The following is a 23,644-nucleotide window of genomic DNA, read 5'->3' as shown; positions in this document are numbered from 1 at the left end:
AGCAAACGGAGACTCTGAACAGACACTCATTGAGACTCTCACAGACACCCAGAAAGCCATCTGACCAAAGCAAACTCTTTTGTGGCTGTCATCAGACGTTTAGATTTTAATTATCAATTTAATTATGTATTATTAATTTATTTAAATTTTAATTATTTAACATATACAGATTTTAATTGTATGTGGAATACAATATAAGGCAGGGGGAAAAGTTAAATTTTGCACAATTTACCAAGTACATGTTGCAGGTCATGAGGACTTGACCATGTTGATTTGTGCTGTCAAGTATGAGGCTGGAGATCACCCCTCAACTCCTGGGAAGAACAGTCCATAGTCCTTCACCTATAAACTGTGAGCTAGTGAAGAAACAAGCACAAAATGAAGCTGTGTCTTTGCTAACAAATAAAGGATTAAACAGGAATTCAAAAAACAAAAAAATGTAAAAAATAAAAATAAAAAAATTTAAAAAAGTAAGGTAGTACACGCTCAGACTAACGTAGGGTGGCCTTAATGAAGGTCAAAGAAGCAGCAGGCGTAACAGAAACAAAAGGTACTGTATGTTAGTTTTATTACATGTCTTTATTGTCCAAAGTACCATAAAATGATAACTGTACAACTCGGCACACAAGCAGAACCAGGGCACTAAATATCCAAACCGAGTCACTGGCTGAAGACACATATAAAAAAATGTACATATTTACATAGAAAAAGGCTTATTCAATATCTACCAATGCACTTCGCGTTGGACATGAACAGAAACAAAATAAAAAGCTGTGGTTGAAGTCCCTGGTGCTGGCCAAAAGGAAAGGAGGAGATGCAACTGCAGACGTGAGCACGCTCAGAAAGGCACTCTGTGATGCACTATATACACTTAATCCATCCTCATGGAGAGGAGCTCACTTGCAGGCTTTTCACAGTAATTACGATTCTCTACATCCCCACTGAAAAAGCCCAAGCACATGGAAAATTACACTGTAATTACAATGACTCAGACCAGACCTTTAAAAAAGGAAGAAGTTCCGCTGTGCTGAAGTGCCCTTTTTATTTATTTTTTTAGCGAATGCAGGACTAATATCTTCTGACACAATGGTGGAAGGTAGGGGTAAGGACAAATTCTTAACTGACCTTACTAATGACAGTGAACTAAACGCAGAATAGGTTTAAAATACTTTTTAACAGAGAAGGTCCACTTATGGGTGCCAGGACAACATAAAGTTTCTGTGGTATTACGGCAGCACACAGTGCTTTTGCTCTTCCCAGTGGTAAACGCTAAAATAAGAGTCAGCCCACGTTTTCCCCATGACCATTCCCCGACTGTACGCAGCCCCTCTCTGTGCAAGAGCTCCACCTTCTGATGCAAAACGGTCTGGGGAAATCAGTACAACAGGCCAAGTGGACGGCAATATTACAAAAACAGACAAAAGCAATGGACAGAACATTTGTAATCCCTAGGGTACACTGTTCTTTGGTGTTTTATGACCTCTTAACGAGTATTATCATTTTATGGTAGAATTACATAAAACAAGAATCCATTCTGGTCAGGGACCAAGTTTAGCCACATCAAGATAGATGGCTACTTGTCTCACTCTTCCATCCTCGCTTTGTAATACGTTAAGGTAAGTGTAAACATGGTTGGTACAGAGGACACTGGCTCTGAGTAGACACCAGAACTCCATGCACATTCACTTCCTGATGTCCCCACTGGCCAGCAGGCTCACGTCATCGCCACAGCAGCACAAGCTGCTGCTTAGGCTCCCCGACACAAAGATATGCAAGTACTCGTACAGCTGAGTACCCCTGTTCAACCCCCCCATGCCGATTCCTGATAAAAATAGTTCTGTTAAAAAATAAAACAGTTCTGTTACAAACTGGTGATGAGTTTTTAGCTTAAGGTCACACGTATCGAATATCGAAGGCCTGATTGAAGCACTCTCGGGGTCGGTCCGCACGTCGGAGGCCAGAGGAAGATGAAAATTAATGGTACGTGAGACTTTAGGGACAGCCTCTCTACGGCAAACTTGGTCCGTGACGGACCCCACTTGCTGCACATGTGCACACAGACGTCTTTGAAGCACTACCTGCTTTCGCTGACGGATGTTGCTGGTGCTGCTCTGGGTAGAGAACTGCTGAGCCGAAGTGTTAAAAGCACTTGAGAGAGTGTGGGCTACGAGTCCTAGTCTCCTGACCACCTGAGCTCAAGAGCTTTGCAAAAACTATGATCTCAGACAATCTGTGCCACAGCTTTATGATTAATCCAATAGCTTTTTTCTTTTAAATATTTAAATAGATATAAAACTTTTTCCTTTTTTGTTGTTTTAAACAGACAGTCTGTACACATCTGGTACCAGTATATATAAAATTACAAGCAATGTTACATTAGAAAGGATACCTTCCTTCTGATACATCATATCAAAAATATGCAGCTTTAGTAAACATTTTATAGTAATTATTTTTGTTGTCTAGTCAAACTTTACATTGCTACATTACATTTCAAAGTTAGAAATATACCAAAAGGGTGAGAGTAGGCTGCCTTGCTCCTTTCTCAAGTCCAAGGGTTCTCTGCATGCCCAGAGCATGGAGCAGCTGTGTGGGACCTGATTAGGTCTTAGTGCAGAGGTAGAAGCCTTGGAGTCAATAGCGTACTTCTCATTGTGCTCTGACTCACTCACGCATATGCTTTCTCACTTTCTCTAACTCTCATATTATCTCCTTTCTTTCTCTCTGTCTGTCATTCTTTTGCCACCTCCAGCTGACACATACTTGGTACCATCTCAGCACCGCCCCCCTGCCACTCCTCCAACTAGACGGGCTCCCCCCACCCGGCCCCCACCAGCTCCACTGCTGCTGCTTCAGTCAATCTTCTCTACTTTTCCGATGATCTTTTCCTCGAAGATGGGCAGTATGGCATCATCTTCACGTACCTCCTCGAAAACCACACCACAGTCAAACTCATCGCTCACCTTCTTGAAGTAATACCTGAGATGCAGCAGAGGGAGAGACAACCCTGTTTACTGGGGTCGGTCATGCCATCAAGCTGCATCATCTGTTCTTTCCATTGTCATATCAGCAAATGTTAAAATCACATGACCCAAAATTGACTACACCTGGTCCTTAAACAATAATAGTTCTGCTATCTACTTTAGACATCTATATTTAAAACTGTGTTTTAAAAAGTTTAAAGATTTTAAAAGTGGTGAAAGTTAAAAGGTTTTAAAAGTGGTGAAAATGCAAAAAACATCTTTTCCCCCCATAAACAGAGAGGATGTTTAATAAACATCCCAATGCTAGAAATATGAACAAATGTTTAAATAATACACAGTATAATTTATTTGACAGAAAAATAACTAACAGATTAACTTCCCCTGATTCCAAAAACTAGACACCACTAAGAATATACAGGGCTGACAATCTATTGTTTTTAAGACCATAAAGATCGGGGAGGGGGTACCTGTAGCTCCCTTTCTTGGTAAGTAGCTCCTTGAACTGTCCCAGTGTGACAATTCTCCCCTTGACCGAGGTCCTGTATGGGATGGGCTCACCGCAGAAGTAATAGGCCACAGTGATGTTCTCACACTGCTGCTTTTTCTGCCCCTTGTGTCTGCAAGGCAGAAGGAAGAAAAGAAGAACTGAAGAATGCAGATGGTGTGATCAAAGCATTACTGACATAAACGGAAAAACAAAACTAAAACGGAAAAACTCCACATTGATAGGACGGCAGGGCTTTTCGAGGCACAAGCACCCTTCCAAATGATCTTGGCTGTCGTCTGTCGTAGGCGTGCTACAACTGTTCGGTTTGATGCCAGCATAGAACATGACTGAGGAGAGTGAGCACTGCAGGCAGTGTCTCCTGGGTGAGCCAGTGTGGCACGGGTCCTCTCAGCCACCACTGGAGCTAACGGCTCCCTGCGGCTCTCTACTCTAGTGGCTTGTCCCGCGTCTCGTACATCTCCAGGAGGGGAAAAAATCCCCTGTACGTAACCACCATTGACTGCAGCTTTCATCTTCTCTGCACGGAAGCTTTGATGTTCCCTTGTACAGCTAACTGCCTATCTACATGATCACGGTGATGCAGGGTTTCAAAGGGGAGAGAGGCTTCCTGGCAGGGGCCTGCGTCGGAGCCAGCACAAATCAAACTCCACTGCTCAACATCGGCACGATTCCAGCAAATGAGGAGTTAGAATAGAGCAACTGCAGCTCCTCACTAACTACCACTACACTAGGCCACATGCTGTAAAACTGCATGGCAGGGGGTCCACAATGAGTACACACAGTAGATGAAGTTAGTAGAACATTGTGGAACACATTGCACAGTGCAGAGAAAATGAGGCTGTATGCCCATATTGGTGCTGGATGTGGAGGGGAATGGATGCTGGGCTCAAAGGGGGAAGGCAGTGGGACACGAGGCCAGCGAGACATACTTTGCCTCGTAGAGCTCCACGTCACAAATGGTGGGAAGCCTGCCCGGCCCGGCCCGATCTAGCCTGCCCCAGCAAACCCCGCCTCCAGCCCAGCACGATGCAGGTAGTCAGAGGGACCGGCATCTGAGGGAGATTACTAAAGAGGAAGGGTCAAGTCTGGGCCATGCACCTCTTGCTATGCAATAAGCAGTAACCAGAATTGCTTGGCTGCTGCGCTAAATAATTTATAGAAAAGAAATCCTATAAACAGAGACGTTGAGCCACATCATTATTAGAACTTACAGAAATGAGACATCAAACATCAACCTCTTATGCTCAAAGTGGGAGCTGATGAAGGTGTTCTCAGAGAAACGGAGCACCTCACCTTGGTTTGGTCTGCAGCGTGGCCGACTTCTTCTTTTCTTCCTCAAGGCGCCGGCGGGCCTCCTCCAGCTGCGTGAGCGGGTTGGGCGCAGGGTTGGGTGGCATGGTGGGGTCCTGGATGAAGGGGTGCGAGGGAAGCACGCTATTGCGCAGCTGTGCGCTCACCCATTGGTGCACGGCCCCCGGCCGCTCCACCGAGCTGGGCCTGCCCGGCTCGTGGATCTGACCTTTCTTGGAGCCTGAAAGGCTCCTGGGAAACAGAGAGGGCCAGAGAGGACGCATATCGTTAGAAAGTGTTACACTTCTGTTACAGCCACAACTCATGTTAACATACAGAGTGAGAGGAGATGTTCTGAGCATGAGCCCAGTTAGAGGTGGGCAATGTAGTTAAAACACAATACTCAACAATTTTTATTTTTCTTTACAGCACATGATGACTACAATGTTTCTGAGGTCAGCTAACAACTTATGGAACATTGTAAGATTGAAGGAAAGAAGTTCAATACATTTTTTTCTTCAGTTCTTTGTTGTGATGACAATAACATTGCATCAGTCTGCCTGGGCCTAGATTAAACTGATTAAACTGTGCCAATTCTCCCCATACAGCATCTCAGACCAGCATGATCAGAAGCATGCACAGAACCTCACATTACACAGGATGAGTTATGGTGGGAGGTGGATCATAGTGAGGATGTGGACTGTCCCTGTAGACCAAGAGATGGGACCTTGCCTAAATAACGACATCTGGCAAGTGATGATTTTTAATGACTTTGTCGAGTTCAAAATTATAAGATGTTCAAAGAAGCACATCTCATTACAAGAGACACTATGGACATTCCATGCGCTACCTCAAGCCTGGAGCCATACACCCACTCACCCAAAGGGGCTTTTCTTGTAGCGGCCTGCCTCCTTCTCGCCCTCCATCATCCACTGCAGGATCTTCTGGTTCCGGTCCAGATCTTCTGGAGGCGTGGGTTCCCGTATGTCAAAATTCCGCGGGTCGTCTCCTTTCTTGAATGGTCGCTTTGACAGTGTGCCACCTTTACTGCTACAACAAACAAGATTACAGTGAAGAGCTTGATCTGTCTTGCTGACAGGGTTTATAATGAGAGTTAAACCAGACACCTGCCTAAAAATGATGGCCATGCTAAATATCCAGCTCTATGCCCAGCTTGGATTGTATGCATCATCCCACATTAGCCTTACTTGAACAACCCAAAGTGAAACAGCATAGATTCAACCAGTAACCCGATTTGGAGAGCGTACCCGTAACCCATGGGATCCACAGCGCTGAAAGCAAGACCCCCTCCATCAGCGTAGTTACGTGTCTTGGATCCATAGTGGTACTGCTCCATGCTCCAGGCCCTGAGCGGCACCTCGGCCTCACCCTGCTCTTTGGGCTTGCTGCTGAGGACATGGTGCGGGTGGTGCAAGTGCTTGTGGTGGTACACATGCGCCGTCTCGCCCTTGGGCCCCAGCCGGGCCTGGTGCTTGCTCAGGCCGCCTGACTGTGGTGCAGCCATCCCTGGCATCTTGGCTGAGGGCAGACCGTCGGGTGAGCGCGACTTGGGGGAGTGGCGGCCCGTGCCGGGAGACTGGCGGCCAGGTGTCTTCATGACCCGCTGCACGTGCTCGTCCAGGATGCTCTCTGGGTTCTCCTCGTGCGCATCACGCAGGCCCAACCCATTGTAGCTCACATCCGAGTAACGTGCGGCATAGTGCGGCATGTGGACGGCAGGCGGCAGCCGGTGGCTGGCCAGTGACGGTGCTGAAGAGATGTCTGCGTCTTCACCTTCCTCTTCCTGTGGAGAGAAGCTGCCATTATTATACAATGACAAAAGTCTGCAAGTCTAGCCTGACTGACAGCAGCAAGGGTCGATTCTGATGAACTTAATAAACATAAGCTTGCAACTGTAGTACCGATTCAGATGTAAACACACGACAGGAACTATTCATCCTGTAATAGTCAATGAATGCAATTACAGAACCACACCAACAGAGGTCAGCCTTACATACATTAGAATAGGTCAAGTTATGACAAGCAGACATGAAAGTAATAAATACTGACCTATTCAGAACCATCATGACTGCAGAGTACTTTTAAAAAATGTTTTTGTTGTATTGTTGTATTTTATTTTACAAACATGCAGCATATACTGAGATCCAGCTAACTTTCAGTAGTAGGGCAGCACTATAATGACAAAAATCCCTACTTCATACTCTAATTGTGATACGACTTGTAATATATTAAAAACACAATGGTAAACCCTCCATGTGAAACAGCTACATGCATCATTTAGACCAAAATTATTTATGCTTGTTGGATCACTGGAATTTTCTGATTTATCAAAACACCCACACAACACTCATCTACAGTGTCTAACACTTCTTAGCACCAAAAAGAAAGGCTAGGTTTAGGATTAGGGGCATGCTTCGCACATTGCATACTTCCTCGACACATTACCAGTATTGCAAAGACCAGCACTGTAATTATGATTATTAAACGATACATCGAGCAGCTAGATGCAAATCCACCAAAACCTCATCACCACCAGGTCTGCTTGAGGCTTGTACCAAATGCATTCCACACGCTGCCCCCTGCAGCAGGTTTGGCCAGAGCCCCGAGTGAGGCCCCTTGCAGCACAACATGCCTGGCCCACCTCGACAGTCTGATCATGGATCCAAATGCAAGTAGTGGCGAATCATTCCTGGCACCTGTGGTGCTTTGATGCTCTCCAGGCTGGCGGGACCTGATTAGGTGGTGACGGACTCACAGACTCCCCCAAGATACGATCTGAGGCACATGCAGATTAGCCCCCCCTTCTTTTCTTTTTTTTTCCCCCTTAATTTTTCTGATTCAACAGCTGTGCAGGTCATAGCTGTGTGCCACATCATGTCGCTCAGGGCAACAAAGCTGGAGAGAGGGCAGTGTGAACGCACCGCTGTGCTCAAAACAAAAGTGAAATTCTGCAATTAACGTGTCAAAGGTTACAACTAAATGTTGCATAACAAATGCTGTGAGGGTTGATAATTTGAAATACCGCTAAGATTGTCAAGTGTGACATTTGGAGTCAAAGTCACTCAAATGCAGGGAAAGCAGTAAACTCATTCAGGCTGGCTTGGGGTGTTGGCGATGAGAGACAGCCAGGAAGCAACAACCTCATTTCATTCCACAGATGACAAAGAAATTGAGTTCTGAAAATGTTTTCCTTGAAAGCATGGAACAAGGCACTAATCTCGGAAGCACACAGCAAGCTGAGAATATCAATTAAAAGACAATGACATTCCTACTCCGAGCTCTTCATAACAGAGTTGTTGGATCATGATGGCAACATGGCAAGCAACACAAATAATCTGCCTTCAGACTTAACTCCTGGCTTTGTGGGTTGGGGGGGAATTCCCATTTGTGATGCACACTTGAGCTTCTTAACGGCCCAGCTCACCACAGACAGAGTTGTTGCAAAGAGTCAGAGCAGCATGCAGACCCACGTGCAGCGTCCCGGCCACAGGTGTTCCTCCTGTCTCTGCTGACAAGCAGCCAAGCTTAGGACATCTGCTAATCCTGTGTACCTCGCAGCCCAAAACCATGCTACAAAGCTGTGCAGGCATGGTCCTGCCACACTCCCCTTTAGCTCCACAAATATAGTTTCAGATGAAGAGAATGCATTTAGAAAACAAAAATGAAGGTTACAGAGAAAATAAAGTGAGTAATGTAGCGAGTGCAGACTATAGGTGGACACCGGTCTGAAGAGGTGCCCCAAACATGCCCCAAAAACAGCTCTAATGACTGGCTCAGCTGTTAGAGATTCTTGATGCACTGAAAATGTTTTCACTTCAAAATTAAACTGATTATTTATTAACAACAGGGAAAAAAAACCTGAATGTGGCCCAGGCTTGAAGCTGTGCATGAAAAACAGACCTAAACTCAACCTGAAATCTAACTGTTTGCCAGGCCCCGTCAGGCTTGGCTTTCAGAGCAGACTTCAAGTGGGTACTGTGGCAGTAAAAAGGACGATGGGTGTGCATGTCTGCAGGGATTTTTGGCATCTTGAGCGCACACTCACCAGCCGGACTCTCTTGAGACGCTCCTCCAGCTTCTCCTGCGCCTCCCGCTCACGCTGCACCACCTCCAGCCGGCTGATCAGCTCCGCCGCAAACTTCTCCGGCTCCACGTGGATATCCTTTGGCATCCGGTTCGTGCGCTGCGCAGAGACAACAAGAGCAGTCAGAACTGAAGGGCTGTGTGCCAACGTCTAACATCCACCGCATCGCTCGCAAAAAGAAACGGCAGCTGCTGCTGGCAGATGCTGTCGAGCCGACAGGTACAGAGAAAGAAGCAGAGATCCCAAAAGGGGAAAAAAAAAAACAAACCCAGTGAACAGAAAAGTAACTCACAAAATCTCAGAATGGGGTGGGACAATGCATGCAATGTAAAGAACAGTGACCTACTTAGGTAATCTCTGCTCAAGGTTGAGTTTGTAGAGGTCAATACAGATGAGATTAGCTACACATTTTAAGTACTACAAGACTCTGTCAAGACAAAGAACCTACCTGCTTCATGACAACTCATTTAAAGGCATTTTAACTTGTGCACAGGAAAGTGAACAGCTCCACATTACCAGCAGATGACCATAAACGATCAGAGAAGATTATATGGCATGAGAGAATGGTAAATTTAGATCAAAGGCCTGTATTGTACCATTTTCTGCATTCATACCAGTGGGATCCCAAACAACACAAGTCCAGGAAACGCATCATTCCTTAAATCTGGGAGTGGACAGGGGGGCAGTGCGATGAATCAACAAGTCTCCGGTAGCTCCTGGCCAGCACCTAGCAAAACCTTAGAGAAGTCCTTAAAATTTTGATTACAGGGTCAAATCTGATCTGGACTCTCCATTTCAGCTCTCTTTGTTGCAAGGCTCAGTTCACTTTAGATTCATCACTCTCCTTCCTGGCTCCATGCCCAGCGGAGTGGCAGCATCCGTCAAGCCTTGACAGGACGGTACGGCTACCGCATGCGCTCCACTGCTGCAGACCACCCTTTAAGAGTAAAAGAGGGTCCCCCCAACTTCTCCTCCTGCTCTAGTGAGACAAAGCATGGTAAATCGCCCAAAGAATGGAATGCGTTAACCTCAAAGCAACACGAGTGGGAAGACAATACGGTACCCTTAATGTCCTGATTACAAACCACGACAACTGGCAAGCTGGTGTTTTTTAGTACTGCGAATGACAGAAGCTTTAAAGTAACCGCATGTCAGCCAACTGTGCATTACGCGCGTGTTCTGTTAGAAAACAGAGTGCTAGCACTGTGCACTTTAATGTTGAACTGTGGCTTTAAGGTTAAAAAAAATGTAAATAGCACAGAAAATGTATAAAGGTGCAACAAACTAGGCAACTCACCTGCCACAATTCATCTTGCATTAAATTTGAGTCTGCGTCTCATGCTATGTTCATCTAAACACAATAAACGTGGCAGTATTTATTACTATTACAAATTCAACAAGCACACTGATCAGATAGCAAAGGGCAAGATCAGTCAGTCAGTCTGTAGCATACGAGTCTAGCATATGACAGACCCTAATGGCTGACTACAAGCAGCAGCCCCTACAACGCCTACTGCTGAGTGCCGCTCTTTTGAAGTTTCTCTCATGACTTACTGTGACTGCCTGGCTAGTTTACAATAGTGCCTCAACTCTCAAACCCCAACATCAATTAAAGACTGCAACTACATTAATGTACAACATGAAGAAATGGAAACTGAGGTGCGTTCATAACGCTCCATCTGGAAGTTCTATCGTGAAGCACTATCAAGATGCGTTCACCGTTTTGTGGGTACAGACAATCGATTCAATCAAATTGCTCCACACAGGGTTCAGGCTAATGCAGGTTTCATTGCTGGTATTCTTAGCACATGCTCTTTCCTCCTGAAGGCAATGCTCCATATTTCTGCTTCCTCCCATGCCTCTGTGTGGAGATGAGCTGGAATGCGTACACAGATCTCCTCTCCCTACAAAGTACTTATGTTTTACGTGCCATGCCTGGACCAGGCAGTTCCATGGTTCCGCCCAGTCGCTCCAGCTCAACTCACAGAACTCCTGTGTTAAACTGGAAGAACATGCAGCCTCCCTGCCCCCTCGATCCCTACATTGTGAGTGAAGCCCCTGGCGGATGGAAGCGCAGGTTTGCTCTGTTAAATTGGGCTCCATCTCAGAGGCTCCAATTACAGTGCAGTCTGTGCAGCGGGGAAGCCCAGTCATCAGAGAAGAGGCTTCACGTCTGGTGAGCAGAGGCAGGCAGAGCTGCAGAGCACATCATGAACGCTTCAGACAGCATGCGCGTGCGCGCACACACGCACACACTCTCGTGCTCTCTTTATCTCTCAGCTATTCACCAGCCCATGATCAAAGGCCCTCCCAGCCACTGCTGTGAATCTTAAGAATGCACATCCATTTCAGGGGGAGAGTGAGCATGAGGAGGCAGGGAGAAAAGAAAGGAGAATGACAAGAAAAAGAGGGGGATAACACAGATGATAGACAGAGCAGTAGGAAAAAAAAGCCAGAAAGAGGTGTTTGTCAGAGAGCACCGGAGGGCAAGGGGGGAGAAGGGCAAGAAAAAACTGGCTACAGTGTGCAGAGAGTCAACAAGGTGTTGTTCAAAGGGTACTCACAGGAATATGAGGCAGTGGCACGCGCCCATTCGCTTTGGCACTTTCATGCATCTCACGTCGGGACTGTTTACGGTATCTATATGGAGGAACACCATCTCTGATGGCAAACAAACAAAAAGGGATTCCAACAGCATTAATATTAATATAAAAATACACATTAATATTAACATATACAGAAAAGAACAAGCAATAGTCTAACATGCGTGTATAGCATACTGGAGCTCTAATGCTCTTTTTAACACATTTCAGGTCTAGGACTATAGGCATGCATTCCAAAGGGCCTTAGAAATGATGTCCACCACAAAATAGGCCTGAAAGAACATTTACAGCAAACACAAAATGGCTGACCAAAGCGACAACCTTGACCCATCCACCAACATGTTTCTAAAACAAAGGTGAAAGATCACCCCCCCCCCCCCCTTTGTACACTGTTGTAGTGCACCCTAGTGTTTTACACATGCAGCTTCCCTCTCTGGACTCTCTCAGGAAGGTTTTCAACCCCCCCCCCCCCCCGAGTAGTAGTGCCCCCTCACTGCTAATCTAGCCTGCTTCAGACATGTCCATCCGGCTACTCTGCCTTTCACGGCTCCCCAGGGTTGCTTCAGATCTTAGCAAGATCCCTTGTGTCTCTCCTAGGTCTTCTGGGTAGTTTTCAGTTGGTCACTGCGTCCGCTCAACTCCCTAAAAGGAAATGGTCTTCCTGCTGGGAATGAAAGAAGAGGCCTCGATCTAGTTGACGGCATGACTGTCACCCCTAAATGTGCAAACGGGACGAGACGAGCATGGCAGACAAGTTGGACGCTAGACGTTCAAAGGTGGGATCATTAAACCACAGCTCAGAGGGTGGCAGGAAAAGGAAATGAATCTCTCACTGGGAGTTTGCTTGTTTTTTTCCTTAGCCCACTGGCTGCCATGCAGCTGTTTCAGAGCCAGTTAACCCAACTGTGCATGTTCCAATTCACTTGTGGAGCTGTGAAAAGGAGAAGACCAATCTGATTGCTGCGTATGGATAGCGCAAACTTTAATCTCATGTGGGGCCTCTCAATATTTCATTTCCTGTCCTTTCGCGACACTGCCGTGATGCGTCTTGCCCCTTCTGAGCTCGGGGCAAGTTAATTGGAAGGGAAGAAAAGCTGATGCCTCCAAATTACAGGCTGCAGGGGCCCCGAACAGAGGCTCTATAATTAGCATAAGTAATGACATTTTGAGGCTTTTGGACGGGCGGCTAATGAGCAGATGGGTATCCTCAGAGGAGGGTCGATTTGCTCCTAGTTCCACAGTGGTGCAGAGAAGAGGCAGCTCTAATCCACGTGCGGGAGACGCAGTTCGGGGAGCAGGCCCCGGGCCCCGGTCACAGACGCCGGGCCTGGCTTCTATCCTCCCCGCTGCACACTGGGGCGTTAAAAGCTTCACAGAGGCTGCTTTATCAGTGAAGAGCCATCCGGCTGACTGGAGCTGGGAATTGGAGTTCACTTGTGAGGCTTGATGATAACTCAGTGATAACGGGAGGTTGTTATTTCTGCCAACATGGTAAAGCCACAGAGATTTTGTGGGGGTTTTTGTGTGGAAGGATAACATGTGAGAGCTGGTGTGTGTGTGCGCATGTGTTTGTGCATGCGTGCACGTACACACTGCTGTCTGTGAGGGACAGTGTGTCTGCATCACTGGACATGCTCTGCTGCTCGCTGTCATTGGCGCTGGTGGTGGGGGCCAAGGCGTAGCCAGTGTTCACGTAGTATGGGTTGAAGGTCTCCCTCCAGGATGCATGCCTACAGGTGTGACACAGGACAAGAGTGTTACGGGTGCTGGAGCTGGCAAATACAGAGCACTGGTGGTTAATCAGTCACCATAGTAGCAGATATCAAAGAACAAATAGATCTTTATATTTTCTTGAATAATACAAATTAATCAGGGCTAAAGGGACATGCAACAAAAAGACTAACATAATCCACCATATAATTTACATTGTGTTCCAGCAACTGTATCAGCCATATAAACCCAAGGTTTAATGACACCTCATCCAGATTAGGGCTGCACAACATAGAAGAAAGAGCACTATGCAACTGGATTACTAAATATTTCCACTACCAAAGCACTTGCAATATGACAGAGATGCGAACTGTTTCCACGTCTCATGGTTAATGTGGTGGCAGGCACATGGCACAGGGCAGGTTGTGCATAATATTGACCCTGCCCTGGATGCAGTAGTATTTTCATTCTATTCTATATAGGGAGAGAAAAAAAAAAAACAGCATTACATTTCCTCCAAATTTATGGCAGTCTCATGCAAAGGAAATGTGTCTAATTCGCACATTTATTGTTTAGGTATTACTGATGGGTTTAGTCTTACATGATTAAAAGGAGATGAATACTTACAAAGGCAATATAATCACATTCTGGTGATACATGTGATGGTTTGTGTGCTTAGATCACATACAGCAGCTTTAACAAATCCACCAGAAGCATTTAAGTCAGCATGCTCGCAAAGACTGTATACATGCATGCACGCACACATGGAATTTCTAGGATCTTGGGATGTTAGAATTACTTAGTTGATGTGTACCGTTTTCACCAGGAACAGTTCATTCTGATGCAGGAGGTCTTTACAGTCTTCACACTGCAGAGCGTACTTGTGCAAGAACAATAACAGACTAAATATTAAGGATTAGAAATTTTATGCAACTCAATACTGAAACAATAGAAGGCTAAAAATAAAATTGTTGACAGAATTACATCCACAAAAACACATTTAGCCTTTACAATCACCCTGCAGCTTGTTAATAACCTAAGCTAGTGTTAAGCTTTTCAAACTCTGTTGCCACTTACACTGCATCTTGGACCAAACCAAAGTCTGACAAGACAGAGTTCAAATCTAAACGTATGATCTGAGCAATAACCAGTTCGGGCCTGCTTTATGTGCAGGTTCCAATATTCATGACCACACACTCATGTGGTGCTCAAACAGCTCACTCAGTGCTGACTCCACGGCAGCTATGACTGTAACGGCGAGCAGTGAAACCTCTTCTCTTCAGGCACCTCAGCGTGGATAATCTTTTAACTCTCCATCTTTCACTGATCTGTGATGTGAGCCCACGACTCCATCATGGCAAGGTGCAATGGGGATGAGCCAAAGGCTGTGCAGATCACAGGTATGACACAGAAGGAATCGGTTATGAGTCGTGCGCTAAGTTGACAGGGGAAAAAAAGGGGGTGGGGTTAGGGAGAAAGGAAAGTGAAAGGAAAGAAAGAGGAAAGGAGAGTGAGAGAGAAAAGCAGAGCTGAGTTTACAGCAGCCTGCAGTGCTTTTTGCCAGTGTTCAGCCCATCCTCAGCCTCCTAATGATTCCTGCAGCAGGGATGTCAATATTCGCAGTATCACAGAGAGCCAGGAGCCTGAGGAGAGCCTCTCCCCTGCCTTCTCAGCAAGCCTTCTCTCGCCATTTGATGCCTCACCAAACAGCAGCTCATAAAAACCACAGACAAGGGGCATAGGCAGCCTCTAGCACTCCTGTGATTCCATATAAAATCAATTAGCTCCTCTCTCCCATCTATAGTGAACATGGTCCAAAACACAACATTTTTTTTGGGGGGGGGGGGGGGGTTTGACAAAGGCACTGGTCTAAGATGCTGTGTGCTGAGCCTGAACAAGCACCCATATAACTTGTAGAAATCAGCAGATCTCAGCCCGCGGTTGGCTGGGTGAGAGGCTCAGAGTGCATCTGAGCGAACCTATTACCAGGCGCAGGCTGCCTTCCTGTGCCAACGATTTGTGCGGCTGCTCACGCTGACGGAATAATTACCATCTCTTTGTCGTCCCATTTTACATCTGACTGCTGGCAGGTGCCTCTGGAGTGTGCAACGATTGATTCATCAAAGGCAGAGTTTGCATGCCCCAGCGCGGAAGGAGGAGCAGGGGCTGACATCCAGGTTACTCCCCGCATTATCTCAAAAGACCAGCAATTAATGCACCGGCCAGGTAATATCAAAGGGGGCACAACAAGGCTGATTTGAGTCCTGTGAGAGATAGGCGAGAATTGTGGCCCACAGGAAGCTGGGAGCCACACCTTCCTGGCTTGCAGCAACAAGCTTTCCCTTCAGTTGAATATTAATTCACAGCCAGGCACTGACATTCATGTTGTGTTCTCAATCACAACCATGAAGGTGCATTAGGCGAGACAGATGCTATGCATACACTCAAATCTCTCCCACAAAACCGGCTGGTTTCTTTCCTCTTTTAAGTCCTGATGGCTATCTGGACTATTTGGATAATTAACTGGCTCCTGTGTAATCACATCAAGGTAAAGATAAAGATTTGCAGCATCTGGCCCTTGGGATCCATCATTTTAGAGCCATCCATCATTTTAGGTTCAGTTTTATTACAAACTGATATTTGTCATCATAGAATCTAATGAAACTAAACTGTTTCTGAAATGCACCAGACATTAAGAAATGATTGTACCTCTTAAAAATGTCTAAAAAACCTGTGAAAGGATTTGGAATTTTTTTCTTGCATCATATAGATACTGATTAGGCTGCCACAGACACAGAGACTCAAACCTACACAATGGAAACATTTAGCATGCATTACCAACAGCAATGGCTTGAGGAATCATAGGAACAGGCACACCTTCAGTGCAGCACGCATTTTTCCAGCCTAAAATACATGATGTATTATTTAGCATGGGTACACGTTTGCACCCTACCCAGTATTTGGTGGAAAATAACAGACATATGCCTACTGCAACATTTAGATGAACCAGTGCCTGAAGGCCAGTCCTAAAAGGCTATTTAAAAATGAACATGGAATCTTTGTAATTCCAGCCAAATACTTCAAGTAATGAAATAATCATCTGAAAACAACCTTTAAAAAAAAATTTTTTTAATTAAAAAAAACCCACTCTGACACTAATTAAAACCACATCAAGTCCAGGGGCCATGGAAGACAGTCAGCTGGGTGGAGTGTGTTTCTGTGGTTCAACAATATCAAAGTCTCTTATTTTGTTACGTTACGGCTTGTTAAAAGAAGTGCCACACAACAACTCTCAAAAACTAAAATGCAAAGCACTCCTGCTGACAGCTATAACCATGCAGGAGAATAATGGGGGGGAAAAGTTACTATGACAAACTTTTCAAGGGAAAGACAGAAAAGGAAAGGAGGGTTTTTTTCTGCAGCCCTCGGGGGTGTTTGTCTTTGTACTTCCAAACCTGAAGTTCTATAGGCCCAAGCTTCTGGGCAGAACAAGGTTACTGCATCCTCTCAACCCATGTCAAGGTTTGTCTCAGGCAGCTGAGACAAAACTGGGTCAACTTCTATGCCATGAGAATGCGGCAATTTTCAACAGAGTACAGAAGAAGCAACAGTGAACACAGCACGGCAGTGTACTTTAGAAGACCAAAACAAAATGTGGTCCTGAACATTTTCACAGAGACTAAAATCAGGCTGTGCAAATCCTTCCTTTAGCTCACCATGCCTGCTTAGTGCTTAAGCTCTCACCTGGGTGAAAATAAATTTTTTAAAATTACACAGCAGGATTTTTTTTGGGGTGATGAAAGTTGGAATGGTGTGGAATGACTGAGCAATACTTGCTTTTAAATCAGTGGTAGAAAGCTTTGTAATCCTCTGCACTGCCTCTGCAGAAGCCCACATGCATAGATTTCTACTCTAAGAGAACAAGGTTTAGAATCTTAAGCAGACACATCTCTGAATTCCATTTCATTTGCACAGAGGGACACAAGGCTGAGATGCAGCAAATGAGTTGAAGTAAATTGCTCAGTTTGTCTTAAAATCACTGGAGTTCAGCCTCTGGAGCTGCAATGATGGGCAATACATGACACTGAGGACAGGAGAATCCACACACGTAAAAGCACAACAACTGGTGGGACACAACATCTGGTACTCGGGAATGTCTTCAGAATCCCCGACTAAAATAACATGGAAAATAAGTACATGCAAGGAGACGTGATGCATGCACAGCTAGTAGAGAGAGAGAGAGAATGTTCAAAACTGCAGTGAAGAAGGACACGAGGTTTCCCTTGAAGAAGTCCTTCGTCAGCTGTGCAAGCAGAGTGCTTCTGAATTTATAGGAGGAACCAGCTTATATTAGAAAAAGCAGATGTTTAAACCACAAATTCCATGAGGCTCTAAAGTTGCAAGATTGTAGATCAATTATTTTGCTTTGAGGTTCTTAACTTCATTGTTGTCGTAGCAACAACAGATATAGCAAACATGTCATTAAGGCAATGTCCATTAGTATCAAAATGCTGTGTCAATGCAAACACGAATGCTTAATTCTGACACCCGAAGGTGTTCAACAAAACGATCAGCAAGCCTTCTCTTGGTTTGTCCAAATTAAAGCTGATTACATCTCTTGCAAGCAATAACAGCAGCAACTTGGCAGCGGTTGGGCTTGAACCAGCAACCTTCCAATTACAAGTCAAGTACTTTAACCACTGAGCTAGCACTCAGACAGATAGACAGACCTGACTTTTCACCCCACCCACCACGTTAAACCCGCTTTCTGCATTTTGCACCACCAATGGGCAATTTGTGATGAGCTGTTTTACAGGAAACCTTTATTCCAGAAGCACAGTCTGCAAGCCACAAGACACCTGGACAGAGAGCACAATGAGCCCCCACCCCCCAAAACACACACACACACACAATCCCCCATCTACACCTGCTGGTACTGGGCAGAGGCAGCACCGCAGTGCCTCAGTCCCTGCCTGGGTGCTAGAGTCACAAGTAAGCTTGTTAGAGCTTTCTGCTTATTCTCAGGCCCTCTCATCTCTGCAGGAGGGATTCACTACAATCAGCCTCGCTTTTCATCTGCTCCTTCAGGCAGCGTTCTGCACCGAGCCTGGGAGAGGAGCAGCACGGAGTTTGGGAGGCAGGAGGGTAGGCTCTCAGAGCAGGGTTTACCTGTACTCGCGGCCATCCTGGTACCTCTTGCTGTTGTTGACACGTTTTGGCGCCGTCTCCAAGAGGAGCTTCTGGGTGAGCCGGTTGCTAGGCGTCAACTTGCTATCTGGCTGCCGTTCCTCGAGTTCCTGCTCACATCTCCACTCCTCATCCTCATTCAGCGTGGGCAGGTAGCCCGGCAACACCTTGCCATTTCCTGACACAGAGCTCTGGTCACTGTACAGCTTGGGGCTCTCACCGCCTGTCCTGGTGTATTCCAAATAAACATCAGACTTCAGGAAGAGCGGGTAGGTGTTCTCCTCCATAACAGCCTGGATCTCAGTCTGCGCTTGGTCGAACATGGCCGGGTCGATGTGCAGCCTCATGACGCAGTCCTTGATGAAGCTCTTGGTGGCCGGCTTGATCTGACGTGACACAATGCCATTGTTGTCCAGGATGTACTTCTTATAGATGGCCTTCGCCAGCTTGAGCTTCTTCTCCTCATTGCCCTCACTGGCCTCCAGCTTTCGGAACCCACTGCAGGCGAACCAGAAGTCCAGCACATCAGCGCACTCTTCCTGCTTAAGGAACGTACGGAATAAGTGGATGCCATCCTGGTCGTCCAGCAGTGAGTGCAGTGACTCGGCCCACTTCAGGTAGGGTGGCGTGGGAGAGGCACTGCCCTCGGGCTCATAGCCCAGGTCCAGGTCAGGCCTCCTGGGTGTGGCCGTGGAAGCCTCGCATTTGATGCTCTCGCTCTTGACCGAGTAGAAGCTCTGGCAGCACTGCCGCACGTCGCTGGACACTAGCTCACCTTCCTCACCTGGCACTGGAGGTCTGGGAGCATCCTCAGTGAAGCTGCTCCCGAGGTCCACCAGGTATGCCCCCTTGTCGTTCACACTCATCCTCGCAGTGTCCATGCACCCTATCCCAGCACAGCCCACTCAGCAGAACAATTAGAGCCAGTCTTCTTCTAATGCCACTGTGAAATAATTCCTCCTAAATAGACAAACAAATACAAATACAATGAGATAGAGCCTTACAAATACTAACCATTCAAGTGCCTTAATGTTTTTAGAGAAGGTTGTTAAATCAGTAAAAACAAAGTGGAGGAGGCATCGAGATTAAAGTAATTTTTGTGCATGACTGTTCAAGCATGAATATGTGATATTTTAATGAAGCCTTCATTTAACTGTGTATATTGAACTGTGTACAGTAATGTTTTTAAGAGACTCGGGGGTGTAAGAATCAAAATATTGGCAGGGAATCTAATAGTTTACATAAAAAAATAGTTTAAACAAGAGACAGTAAATCAATCACCCCTGAATAAAAAAGTAGTCTGAATATTGAAACACGTTATTACTGCATGCTTAGGACGTCAAAGCATACTTTCTTTTAGACTAAAATCCATCTTACGAACTCTGCACTCAAGTAGTCTGTATATTTTCATCATCTTTCCTGAATACGGGTAACTAATGTACACGTGTTATCACTTCTCTAAATAATGTCAGTAAAAAATCTTGACTTACACACACGTCTTACTCTGAAGAATGGAGCACTTTCGAGATTATATTCAAAACTGTAGGGCTCTTAAAATCTTTCATGACTAATCGCTCCAGTAGTGACCCGAGTGAAGTACGCCCTTGGATGAACATTTTCTGTTTAGGTTTAGAAAGCAATAGATCTGCCTGCAAATCTTTGTTCATACCTGAACGGATAAGAAGTTCAAAGAGCTAAAATATATTCTGCTTTCTAGCGACATCGCCATTCTGTCGTGAACATGTTAACGCTAGCTATTTATGATGGTGATCCAATCCATATACTTGTTTCAGCCTCAACATTTATCTAGCTATAACCATAAACTATGTATTCTTTTAACATGTCGTTTTTGATATCGGAAATGTAATTGTTTCCAGCCACAAAATAAAACTTCCGAAAGTACTACCTAGCTAACCTAGTTAGCTAAAAGACGGTCAAATTTTAAAAACGTAGTTAGCTAGCTATCCATCCCGAATGCCCAAATTGCTAACAAAAGACCGGGGCATTTGTATGTTTCCACATATCATTTTAAGGTAATTTAAGATTACTAGGTAAACGCTAACCTAACCTAGCTATATCATTCAATCCAAACCGTCTTCCGATCCACAAGACTGGAGCCTGTGTTAAGAGGCTTGCTAAACTTGCTAACTAGCCCTGAAAAAACAAGATAGCAAGAAAGCAGATTTAATCTTCAACAGAAAGATACTTTTTTTAAAATTCCGCTGAAGATAAATGTACAATAGTACTACCTAATGGGTCAACTGATATAGCTAGCGTAGTTAACTAACCAGAATCACCTACGATCAAAAGGAAAATGGGAAAATGACAAGCTAACTCCTTTACAAGCACGTAAAACTAGTATCACGACCGCTCGAGAACATACTAGCCAAAACTGCTAATCCAGCTAATCTAGCTCGTTAACCTGATATGACAAAATGCGTCTTAATCCAACTGTTATTTTAGAATGATGGGAACACGTTGTAAAACCCTCTTTAATCAACGGCATTATTCAGATCCAGTTCCTGAACAAGTGTGCCATCGAAAATCACTGAGATTTTAAGGCGCTCTGATAGTTTGCCCCCCTTACTGACGACATTACGACACCCCCTTCGCTCCCCTCCCGGTCGCTTTGAAGTGAGCCCCACATTCACTGCATTCATGTCTCGGCCTCTGAGTCTCAACAGCAGTAACGGATGGGGGAGGGGAAAGTAGAAACAAACTCCACACACACACTCTCACACTCACTCTCTCTCTCTCTCTCTCTCTCTCTCTCTCTCTCTCTCTCTCTCTCTCTCTCACACACACACACACACACACCCAGGCCCTTCCGCAGTCGAGCGACTAGTATGCAACTTTACAACATTTATTTCAAACTTAATTACGCACATCCAAAAAAATGTGAATCGGTGTTCTAATTTCTCACAAATTATATGCTCGGAAATCGACAAGAAGCATTGCGATTAAGCACACCGGACCTCGAAAATAATTCAAACATAGCAAAGCGACGGCACATTTCATCTCTCGCTACCGCAAACCCGTTCCCCGAGCCAGGGAAAAGTGCTCTGTACTGTACCTGTGAGAACCTGCTTTCCGTTTTCGAGTGCATCGGGAATAGCGTTGTATGCATCTAAGTAAGAATCGTGTCATAGATGCGAATCTCGGACTTTAAAAATAACAAAGAAAACAGTCCGTTCTGCACCTTTCCATGGCAGTCTCACTCCTGTGCTTCAGTCTCTCTCTCTGTGTGTGTGTGTGTGTGTGTGTGTGTGTGTGTGTGTGTGTGTGTGTAAGAACGAGCGAGAGGAGAACAAGCGATGTGTAGCGCCGCGCGCGTCCAAAAATCACACTGCTGCCTGGAGAAAAAAGGAACACGAATGAAAGCGAGCATGGGGTGTGCATTCAGTTCTCAAACACCGGGGATGCCCTTACATATTTGCCATCAATAAGATATTTAATCGATACTGTACTAAGCAAGAAACAATCTTCCTCCGTCGTCAGCTCGGCATGCTTCTCTGACTATGGTACAGCCTTAAAACATGCATTGCACACGTCTATGTAGGTAGGTTGTTTTAGGTTTTATGTAGGCTATTTGCCTTAACTACATCCACAACGTTTTGCAGAAGCTTGCCAGTTTTCAGGGACTTATAATGTGCAATGTCTAAAGATAATGCCAACATTGGCCCAACTACTGTGTAAAGTTATCGTAGTAGTAGGCGATGCCTCAAGCGTGATACATAGTACCAAGGTATATACGGCAGGGGATCACTCCACCCTTCTTTTAACTCTTAAAACTTAGCTCAATATTATAATAATATATAATAATAAATAAATAGTCATTTTAGTTCACTGTTGCTGAGCAGGGAATAAAGAGGTTCAGAATTCAAAATGCCAACAGGTAATGGAGTAAGCATGTTTCATCTGCCTAATGTATTTGTAAACATTCATAAAAGGCTATTGATTATTGCAAAGGTTCATCTTTAGCTTTTAAAATGTTACTTTTAAGGATATTTATGTAAAGTAGTGGCCCTTGAGAAGTATTATTCATGAGTATGCTCTGAACCTGCATAAGTTATGGTTCAACACATGGAAGTAATCAAACAAGTAATCTTCTTCATATTCATTTTATAGTAAAAAGTTCAAAAACCAATGGAATGTAGACTGGTGTTTCTTCAAATTATAACTTTATTAGTTTACCGTGTCTAAAAAGAGCTGTCTGTGAGAGGAACATTTTGTTATAATTAGCCTCAATTTTCATGCATTAGCTATCATCCAAATCCGCTCCAACACCAAATGGATTGGCAAGGAGTCAGTTACAACATAGAAACTCTAAAATCTCAGAGATTGGAGACTGATCGAAGGAAACAACATCCTGTTTCTGAAACCACATCCTGTTTCTCTGGAAACTTTGTATAGTTCACTACATATTCACTATATATCCTACATTCCTTTTGTCACACTGCAATGTCAAACGTATTTAACCTTTGCTCACCACACAACTTAAAACTCTTCATTTTAGCAAATTTTAATTCTAATCTTTGAAACACCGTTTATATTCCCATAATCACATTTACATTTCAGTCATAGGTCTCCTTCCTTCTGGTAGTGATAAAAACCAGGTACTTCTAAATACAAATCTACCATGACTTACTGATACTACAGCTCATATTCATCAATAATTAATCTCTCTAGCTTTCTCAGACTATTAAAAAGAAGCAAGAAAACTCTCAAAATCTCAATATCCCATTACATGTAAACATTTTGTCACAAAGTTCAACTTATTTTGCTAATACATTATCCATTCACACACCTGTCTTTTGAGGTACCTCTACCAAGTACTATAGAGTATGTAAACTTTTAATCAACATCAAAGTAGTCGCTGCTGAGACATCATAACAACAACCACGCCTCAAAACTGAGTTCAATATTTGAAGTTAAATACCTTACCTGAGGGAAACTGTTGCTTTTGTCTTGCATTGGAAGGCACCCACTGACTGTCCAGCCGCTAGCAGAAGATACCATCTCCAGATCAATAAGGAGATCAAGTGCCAGTAAAGACTGCATCCTCTGCTTTCTCAGAGTAGAAGAGTTGATTGACCACACTATATCATGCCATTTCCAGTTGTTTATTGTATCCATTCGTATCTGAAAGGAAAACAGCATCTTAAAATGCATATACACTGTACATTTCTGTGAGTTAAACATATTTTGTTAAACAATATATAATGTTATATCAATTTGATATATTTCACACTGGAAGTGT

At 44.7% G+C, this 23,644-nt stretch overlaps 1 protein-coding gene across 3 annotated transcripts; it reads right to left on the bottom strand.

Moving 5' to 3' along the window:
* Positions 1-560: 560 nt before the first annotated feature.
* On the bottom strand, positions 561-21,646 carry axin1 (axin 1). 3 transcript variants are annotated; one of them, XM_026998641.3, is made up of 10 exons: positions 21,458-21,646; positions 18,367-19,344; positions 13,077-13,217; positions 11,449-11,545; positions 8,846-8,983; positions 6,048-6,583; positions 5,659-5,829; positions 4,783-5,031; positions 3,449-3,598; positions 561-2,976 (listed from the first exon to the last, which is right to left on the bottom strand). In XM_026998641.3, the coding sequence occupies exons 2-10, from the start codon at positions 19,263-19,265 to the stop codon at positions 2,850-2,852; spliced, it is 2,508 nt and encodes an 835-aa protein (XP_026854442.2). In that variant the 5' UTR covers positions 19,266-19,344; positions 21,458-21,646; the 3' UTR covers positions 561-2,849. The 3 variants fall into 3 exon arrangements, with proteins under 3 accessions (XP_026854442.2, XP_026854686.2, XP_026854527.2); XM_026998885.3 differs by having other exon boundaries at positions 5,659-5,826; XM_026998726.3 differs by lacking the exon at positions 21,458-21,646 and adding an exon at positions 19,875-20,981.
* Between the last annotated feature and the right edge of the window lie 1,998 nt (positions 21,647-23,644).

Source organism: Electrophorus electricus, chromosome 2 (genome assembly GCF_041902795.1).
Source record: "Electrophorus electricus isolate QZ-2024a chromosome 2, ASM4190279v1, whole genome shotgun sequence".
NCBI classification, from domain to species: Eukaryota; Metazoa; Chordata; class Actinopteri; order Gymnotiformes; family Gymnotidae; genus Electrophorus; species Electrophorus electricus.
Note: the sequence above shows the minus strand (reverse complement) of the source record. Positions and strands in the feature narration are given on the sequence as shown.

Coding starts and splice junctions, on each gene's coding strand:
- axin1 (XM_026998641.3), bottom strand. CDS start 19,265: ATGGACACTGCGAGGATGAGTGTGAACGACAAGGGGGCATACCTGGTG. Junction 11,546..13,076: donor TCCCTCACAGACAGCAGTGT/GTACGTGCACGC, acceptor GTTTGCCATCAG/AGATGGTGTTCCTCCATATA. Junction 3,599..4,782: donor ACGCTGCAGACCAAACCAAG/GTGAGGTGCTCC, acceptor TCTGCCTTGCAG/ACACAAGGGGCAGAAAAAGC.